This window comes from Priapulus caudatus, unplaced genomic scaffold (genome assembly GCF_000485595.1).
Source record: "Priapulus caudatus unplaced genomic scaffold, Priapulus_caudatus-5.0.1 Scaffold13, whole genome shotgun sequence".
NCBI lineage: Eukaryota > Metazoa > Priapulida > Priapulimorpha > Priapulimorphida > Priapulidae > Priapulus > Priapulus caudatus.
Genome location: NW_014577074.1, coordinates 651,773 through 661,154, shown reverse-complemented (window position 1 = coordinate 661,154; position 9,382 = coordinate 651,773). Strand labels below are relative to the sequence as shown.

At 39.9% G+C, this 9,382-nt stretch overlaps 1 protein-coding gene across 1 annotated transcript; it reads left to right on the top strand.

Annotated features, from left to right (window-relative positions):
- The first annotated feature begins 2,144 nt into the window (after nt 1-2,144).
- On the top strand, nt 2,145-9,192 carry LOC106808513 (eukaryotic translation initiation factor 6). The gene is made up of 7 exons (XM_014811270.1): nt 2,145-2,441; nt 5,606-5,691; nt 6,089-6,264; nt 7,091-7,201; nt 7,465-7,530; nt 7,926-8,107; nt 8,606-9,192. Exons 1-7 carry the CDS (start codon nt 2,335-2,337, stop codon nt 8,613-8,615), a joined length of 738 nt encoding a protein of 245 aa, XP_014666756.1. The 5' UTR covers nt 2,145-2,334; the 3' UTR covers nt 8,616-9,192.
- The last annotated feature ends 190 nt before the right edge of the window (nt 9,193-9,382 follow it).

Sequence of the window (9,382 nt, the reverse complement as noted above, 5' to 3'; positions counted from 1 at the left end):
ACGCAGTTTACAAGAATTTAAAACTAAAACTTTTAGGTTTTCTAGATACACGGCCTAATCTTGTAACTTTTTCAATGGCTCGATTAAGATGCTTGTTCCTTTGGTTTGAATCTGCTGTCACTTCGTCCCTTTGCGCTTTTCCTACCACTTCTTTTCTTCTTCTACCACTTCGAAGGTACTGCAGCTCTCTAATTTGGTATCAACAAGGCGATGTCATTGCGCGCTATCAAACAGAAATGGTCCGTTACTTTTTGACACGTTTCGTATGAGCTTCGTGTCTTCTGTAGTTTTCGTGCGCAGTTGCAGCAAGACAGATGCGGATATGCTTCGAGCTACAGCACACGTCACGCACGCCAACACCTCGTATGCACTCACGTGTCGTGCCACGCACGCACAGCTTCGCATGCACCCGGCGCACGCACGGCCGTCATAACGTCGCACCACGCGCGTACGCACGCACACACCACACGCACGCATACACGCACGCACCACGCACGCCTTACACGCACGCACGCACGGTGTCAGGAATGCGCCACACGCACGCACGTACCGCGGTTCAGGGGTGTTACGCGCACACCACGCAGCGTACGCACGCACGCCACATGCACTACACGTGTACCCTGCACACGCACGCCACGGCATGCAGCGCACGCACGCGACGAACGGTGTACGCTGCACACGCATGTCGCACGCATGCACGTGTACGTTGCCCACACGGACGACGACGACAACGCAGCTAGTGTAAGTTCACACGCACGCCGCACGCACGCACGCACGCACGACGCACGCACGCGTACCGTGCTTTAGTGTACGCCGCACAACTCAGTGCGACGCAAGTGTACGTGCACCGACGCCGCGATGCACGGCACGTGTAGCGTGCACACGCTGCGGCGGCACGTGTAAGTGCCACGCACGCACGCGCCGCACGCTGTACCGCACACCACGTACGTACGCACGGCACGCACACATGAACACACGTGTACCTGCACCTACGCGACAACGCACGCCACGAAACGTGTACCGGCCAGCGCGCGCACACACTCATGCACGCACGTGTACGTGCACACGCACGCACGCATGCACGCACGTGTACGTGCCCACGCACTCACGCACGCATGCACGCACGTGTACGTGCACACGCACGCACGTGTACGTGCTCACGCACGCACGCACGCACGCACGTGTAAGTTCCCACGCATGCACGCCCTGCGTGCGTGCGTGTGCACGTACACGTGCGTGCATGCGTGCGTGTGTGCGTCACGCACGTGTACGTGCACTACATAAACAGCGCTTTCTATCACAACATGTGGTCATTCATCTGTAAATGTCAAGCAGCACGCTTCGCTTCTGCCAACCACAACACATAACAAATACACGTGACCTGATCTATGACGTCACGTGAAACATCGCTATACACTTTCGAATGTCTACGATGCACTGTTGCGATCTTTTCCCTTTTTTTCTTTTTTTCCGATTTTTTCTCTTTTTTCCCGATTTTTTCCTTTTTCCGATTTTTCCCTCTTTTTTTTTAAATCAAATTTTTCCGATTTTTCCCTCTTTTTTTTTTTAATCAAAACAGGACTCGGACTCGGACTCGGGTGGTGTGGACTCGGACTCGGACTTGGGTGACGCGGACTCGGACTCGGACTTGGACTCGGGGGGTGCGGACTCGGACTCGGACTCGGACTCGGGGGGTGCGGACTCGACTACAACACTGGCGACTCGATCGATCTATCATCTATGATAGATGTAGCTAGATAATGATAGCATTTTTCACGCACGCACGGACATGCACACGTTCGCATAAAGTCACATGCTTGCAGACACAGAGCAATTTTTGTGCAAGCGGAGTTTAAATCCAACGTTCCATTTTACAACGTCTCAACAAAGTTGCTCATTTTAAGTTTCATAGCATCTTAGAACAGTGTGAAGTTGTCAACCCCCTTGGTACGCTAATCACACCAGAACAGTCTGTCTACATGTTACATTATTAGCATATTTCTGGTTTTTCATGTGCAAAGTACTTATGGTATTTACGTCGTCTTGTGCTAATACCGCTGAACAAATGACGGTGCAAATAAAAAATTATAAAATAAAATTCGAAATAAATAATAACTAACATTATTAGCGAGAGATGGCGCTAGCGCTGAAACGTAAACTCGCTCTGCTCGCATGTTCATTATTTTGTCGACGAAGTTACACCACTTTTAGCAACAATTTCATAATACATAAGTTTGTTGCTGTAGCGTTAGTTAAATTTCATTATCTCGACGTACTGCTTCATTTTCTTGGAAACATAGACCATTTTAAAAGCTAACCGATTGGATTAAAAGCATGGCAGTTCGTGTGCAGTTCGAAAACAATAATGAAGTTGGTGTATTCGCGAAGCTCACAAACACCTACTGCTTGGTTGCAATCGGAGGTTCTGAAAACTTCTATAGGTAAGGACATGTAATGATGTATATAACCTATTTTCCATACAGCGGTAATATTGTTTCACTGCATGATGTGAACGGATGTCATTTTTCTAAATTTGTCGACATGCGACATCAACTTCAGTTCAAGTCAAATCAAATGCTTTCTTTATCAACATGATCAATCATAATTCGTATTCATAAGTTATAACTCTACTTAGACTACTACTAATAGTACAGTAGTCCTACTACTAGTACTACACACTATACCTCTGTAGCCATTTGTTCATGTCATGATACACTGTCAGTACAGCGTTATACGACCTGCAAACGCTGCTAGAAAACGGGGCCCAAGGATAGAGAACATGGGTCCCAATAAAACCAATGTGCCTAAACCTAACCCTAACCCTAATTCTAACCCTAATCCTAACCCTAACTCTAACCCTAATCCTAACCCTAACTCTAACTCTAACCCTAATCCTAACCCTAACTCTAACTCTAACCCTAATCCTAACCCTAACCATAACCCTAACCTATTATATTGATGTAATATTATATTTATATTGATGTAAATTACATTGGTTTTATTGGGACCCATGTTCTCTATCCTTGAACCGAAAAGGGGGCGCCCGAGTCTAGTTTAGCACATTTGCAAAAACACATTTGCGGGGTCCCAAACTTTAACTGTCGTTGGCCGAGGAAACGGTAGTGTCTCTGCAGCATGATCAGACAAGCTGTAGCTCACGACACAATAAAAAACAACTACTAGCTTAGTAGCTGGCACATAAACGTCCAGTCTTTAACTGGCCACTGTCTAATCATGCTCGACTTATACTAATTACTATGTTCAAATTATGCTGTTTATCGAACGCAGAGTAACTAAAATCACAAATATGCAGCTATGTCGGGCTTAAGTACCTGCACTTGACTGGCGGCAGCACCACGGGTTTGTGATTTAGTGTGAAACGCAGGGTTCTTGTTAACTTTTGACAAAGCAGGTAATTTGACAATGAATAGCAGGTAACTGTTTTTCCGGCACGGACGGTAGGGCGAGCGGCGAAGGCGCGAAGCCCTGCTAGGGGGGTCCGGGGGCATGCACCCCCGGAATAAAAATTTCTGATTTGACCCACAAATAGCCTATTTTGATGGGTATGGGTTCTAGAATTTGGTAGTTTAGATAGGAAAATATATGCTATTAAGTATCTATTATAAAAAGAAAAACCCGCCCGTGCACAGAGTTAGTTTTGGGTTGGAAGTATTTAAAATAAACTTCGTTTTTTCAAATATGGATTAAATATTTTACCGTCTTTAGTGGGAGTTTCTCAAATTGATAGCCGGTAACAAATTGCGCGATAGCCGGTAAAAATAACCGGTTACCGGCTATTAACAAGAACCCTGGAAACGAATCAAGCATTGTCTGAATTTTGCACTCACAGTTTACCACCTGTTCGATCATTCTGTGAGTTTGTGCACAGTGACATCCATGCAGTGAGATTGTGTGTTGTATAGGTTTAATTGAATGGCATTAACCTGGAACTATTAACAATGTAGAGTACATAAGCATTTTAAAAGACATTAGCAGGGGTAGAAATTAACTTCTGAACACGGGTGTCCAACGGACTCCCTACACTCAGAAAGAGGGAGTCCGCAGTCTGAGGTTCAAAATTAAAGATAATAACAATAACGCATGTGCTTATTAGCTCACCTTGACATCGTCAAGCTGAGCTATTGCCATGGGTCGTCGTCCGTCGTACGTCCGTCCGTCAACATTTCGCTTCGGTCAACGATAACTCAGGAACCGTTTGGCCCACATGTTTGAAATTGGGTATAGTTGTTACTGCTATGCTCCCATAATAAACGTCCTTTTTTGAAGCACGCCAGTCGACGTACTTTCGAGCCACGGCAATTTTTTGGCAAAAATGCGAATTGCCATTAGTCAGTTCAGGTTCAACGGATTTTGCTCATTTTTGGTATGTGAATGAATAAGGGCTAGGGGTTTTGATATTTAAAAAAAATTATGCAAAGTAGGTAGGGTTTGGCAATTATATAGCATATTATATAGGCACAAACAGTCTGTGGTGTCACACTCGTCTGGTTCGTTTTACAAGATTTAATTGACAATATCTTTAATGCAAAATTGGTATTTCCTCTCCACCCTGCCAATAAAACGTCTATATTAGAGTAAAGATTTATAAAACATGTCGGAACGCAGCATAACCTATTTGTTTCAAACGCCATCGCTACAAAGCGGGTATAGCGCCATCTACAGTCACAAATTGTGATTCATTTTGGTTTATAAATTATTATTGCGATATACAGATGGCAATCGTTTCTATAATGTACGTCGATGGTTGCTCAATTAAAACTGACTTCTTCTTTCTCACTCATTTGTGTCCTTTTTTGTGGTGAGCTACAGTGTCATTGACACTTTCATTTAGCTCACCTTGACATCGTCCCCAATTTTTTGCCAAAAATGGGAATTGCCATTAGTCAGTTCAGGTTCAACGGATTTTGCTCATTTTTGGTATGTGAATGAATAAGGGATAGGGGTTTTGATATTTAAAAAAAATTATGCAAATTAGGTAGGGTTTGGCACTTATATAGCATATTATATAGACACGCAGATAACAAAAAGTCTGTGGTGTCACACTCGTCTGGTTCGTTTTACAAGATTTCATTGACAATATCTTTAATGCAAAATTCCTGCTATGAACATATTATGATTTATACTATTATTATAATAGTATTAGTATTATGATATAATGATTTATGCTAAGAAACATCAAAGCAGGTATAGCGCCATCTACCGTCACAAATTGTGATTCATTTTGGTTTATAAATTATTTATTATTTATATATAATATTATTTATTATTTTCACATAAAAAATTACACATATAATTATCAAGAGTATATAATGGGAGTTCTCCCATATATACTCTTCGTTGCTATAATGTACGTCGATGGTTGCTCAATTAAAACTGACTTCTTCTCACTCACTCATTTGTGTCCTTTTTTGTGGTGAGCTACAGTGTCATTGACACTTTCATTCGTGTACTGATCATTTGTTTATTATGTCTATGTTGTTCTCCTGTCTTTGTACTGTTGTATTAATGTTAGTCTTGCAGCCTGACAAGTTGATTAGTTTGGCTAGGAACTATACATACCTACAACACCATCTTGCAATTTCAGTGTCTTTGAAGGGGAGTTGTCAGACATTATTCCAGTCGTACACACTTCCATTGCAGGCTGTCGGATAATTGGGAGGCTATGTGTTGGTTAGTAAAACTAGATTTGAATTATTATTGTCGAACTTGTGTTTTGAATAAGCGTAGAAAACTGGTATTTGAACAATTGGTATTGATTATAAAATTATTGGTACCAGTTATTACCTTGTTAGTGATTGTAATGCAGAATTACTTCTCTAATATTCCAAGTATTCAAGGTTCCATTCAATTTTAATTTAGATTATTGCCCAGTACTATATATTTTCTAGCTGCCCAGTTTGGTTATACGTGTTGTTTGGGAACTGTATATATGAATGACCAAATTTATATAATGATAAAATTTCAGGTTGGCTATTACTAATCTGAGTGCGTGTTGCTTGTTTGTAACTGCATTCTTACTGCTGATAAATTCATTAACGTAAATTATTTTGTCATTTTTTGTTTCTAGGAAATAGGCATGGTCTACTTGTCCCCAGCTCTACCACAGATCAGGAATTGCAACAAATGAGAAATTCTCTACCCGATAGTGTGAAAATTCAGCGAGTTGAGGAAAAATTGTCGGCACTAGGAAATGTTATTGCATGCAACGATTACGTGGCATTGGTGCATCCGGATCTGGATAGGGTATTCCTCACCTTTTTCCACAGAAAATTCAAAATGAAACTGTTTGGTCAAATACTAAAACCACTAGCCATACTACTAAAGTTACTACATCAATATAAAGACTGAAAAGCATTGTTACATGACTGTTCTAACCCCGTCATGCCATCTGAATTTGTATGTGTAGTGTGCCACTGGTCAGCAATTGTGTGCTGACCTTCACATATATATTGTAACACATTTTCTAACCATTTATATCCAGCACACACATGCACACACACACAGACAGACAAACACAGACAGACACAGATGCACACACGTATTCCTAGTTATTATGGATGTGGAAACGTGTACACTCAGAATGGCCAATCTGTGCTGAGACATGTATTTGTGTTTTTTGTCATACATGATTATATCCATTTGTTATTATCAAGGCATGAAATTAGCCAAAATGTGAACAGGCCCACCCAAAATTTTGAACAGGCCCTTACAAGTTTGAACAGGCCCTTAATTTTGTTCAATTTATTCCATAATTAATAAAAGTATTAGTTTTGTGTTTATTAGGCATATTCATAGTATATATTTGCACAGTTTATATTAAGAAGTAGAGTAGTCTTAGTGAAGTAAAAACTAGTCAGGAAATAGGTAAATATTGTTGATATAAAGGCAAGATAGACAAGATTATACGAGGGTTTGAACCGGCGGCCGCCAGCAAAACAGCGCTAATTTTGCGCGCTACTATTATTGATTTAAACTACTAATGTGTGTAAATTATATGAAATATATGATATGAAATCAATATCACTCCTACTTACTGCAAGATATAAACCCACATTTAATGTCCATGCAGGAAACAGAAGAATTGTTAGCAGACGTTCTAAAGGTGGAAGTATTTCGGCAAACATTGGCTGACAATGTCTTGGTCGGAAGCTACTGTGCTCTAAGTAACCAAGGAGGTCTGGTAAGTACAGTAGAAGAGTTAGACACTGTTAAACGTTTGACTTGTAGGAAGCATAAAAACATAACTTAAAGCATCTATGTAAAAGCATGAAATAAAAGCACAAGTTTATTGTATTGTAGGAATTGTAATGTTCGGGAATAATTGTACGAGGAGTAAATGTAGATAGGTGTTTCACAAGTAGCGACTTTTAACTTATTTCGGTTTTACACACTGCATAATTTTGTCAATGGTAATCTGTAAAAGAAGTACTTGAAATTTTGTAGGTTCACCCAAAGACATCAGTAGAAGATCAAGATGAACTATCATCACTCATTCAAGTTCCTCTAGTGGTAGGGTAATAATGATGAGTACATTGTTCAGTCAGTGTATCCAAGTTATCTATAAACTCATCAAGTTATAAAAACATGGTTTTATATAATTTGTTAAATATAAATAGTAAAATGGATCAATACAAATCATTACATAGAGCTCTCACTTATCTTAGTCCATGAAAGCTATTTCTATACTTGTAGTAAAAATAGTGAAACTGGTTTGGAAAGTATGTCAACATTTGATGCCTGTGTTGTTCGTTTGTCGGTGTCTATAATTATGTAATTAGAAATGTAATAGCTGATATGCGGTGTATTCATGTTTAAATATTATGTAATGCCTTGTGCCTGCAGCCAATTGTTCTACATGGCATTTACACCTATTTCGTGATGATATGATTGAATTCTTCTTGTAGGCTGGAACTGTCAACCGAGGTAGTGATGTGATTGGTGCCGGAATGGTTGTCAATGATTGGTGCGCATTCTGTGGCATTGACACTACAAGTACAGAGCTCTCAGTCGTTGAAAGTGTTTTTAAACTACAAGATCAACATCCATCCGCAATTGCGACGAAGATGCGAGAGTCGCTCATAGATAGGTGTGTAATCGTAATACGCAGAATGCTAGCTGTGAAAGGAATGAATAGCAAAACCACTAATTACACACGGCATGAAATTAAGATTTTTTTACACCGGCCCAGAGGGCTGGTAACAGCAATTTTTTTACCAGCCCTCACCATAATGTACCAACTATCACAAATTTTGTTTGTAAAATCAATGTCATGTTTCATGCTTGCATTCTCGATTTCAAATTTGTAAAATGATGATAAATTATGGCGTGATATCGTTCAGGTAAAACAGTAATGTTGGCTATTTGCTAATTAATGCTATAAATAAAAATGTAGGTACTCGCTAACACGGCTGAAAACACCGGGTCGGTGGGCCGGTGTTTTGCCAATGTTACTGGTTCGCCAATAATTTGCCAGCATATGCCGGTAGGCCGGTGCTAATTTCGCGCCTTGTTACGTGTTTTTAATGTACCTTATACACTTGGTCCCAATGTATTTTCTGTGAACAAGCACTTTCTTTTTTTACAGTATGACATAAGAAGTGAACTAACATGGTAACATGGAAGTCAACAGAGTATGTGGACAACAGTAATTGTTGAATTCCATCGACCTATAAACTTCAGCTCAGTGTAGCAGGATTTTGACAGTGGTGTGTAAGTTCAGTCTTAAATGCATTGCATAACAAAGCAGATATTTATTATCAGAGTGCATTGCTATAATCTTGGGGTAATAAGCTGTCAGCTTATTACTCCAAACTATAATCGTGTCAATAATAATGCACAAACTGAAAATACTGCCATATTAGTACATTACCTGAGCTTCAAGTATAACTCCTTTTTCACATTGTTTTAAAACATATGCAATGTGATGCAAAATATAATCAGATCTTATATAAATTTCTATAAATTGTATTGAAATTCATATTTGTATAACTCAAAAATGTGGGATTACATAAGTGCATGCGTGCAGGAGTGAATAAAAAACAAATGTGTTTGTATTCACTCATGTTAGAATGTTGGCTCCTAGGCATCTGTAAGATTCATTGATTAATTCTACAAATGGACAGGAATTGATAATCAACATGATTTTGAGTTCAAATATTCTTCACTTTTTAATGGTTATACACGTATAGTGTGGTAGTGTTGTGATACAGTGCAGGAAATTACTGTCAAGGAGATAACAAGAAAAAACTGACAAACATTCCTTGACTACCTAACGGATTATTAAAATTAAGACAACAAAAATATCTTGTCGGTCTTCGTACATTAAACTTCTGAATATCCTACAATCAGTATTTTAACAAAC

Coding starts and splice junctions, on each gene's coding strand:
- LOC106808513 (XM_014811270.1), top strand. CDS start 2,335: ATGGCAGTTCGTGTGCAGTTCGAAAACAATAATGAAGTTGGTGTATTC. Junction 2,442..5,605: donor GGTTCTGAAAACTTCTATAG/GTAAGGACATGT, acceptor TTGCAATTTCAG/TGTCTTTGAAGGGGAGTTGT. Junction 7,531..7,925: donor TCATTCAAGTTCCTCTAGTG/GTAGGGTAATAA, acceptor TTCTTCTTGTAG/GCTGGAACTGTCAACCGAGG.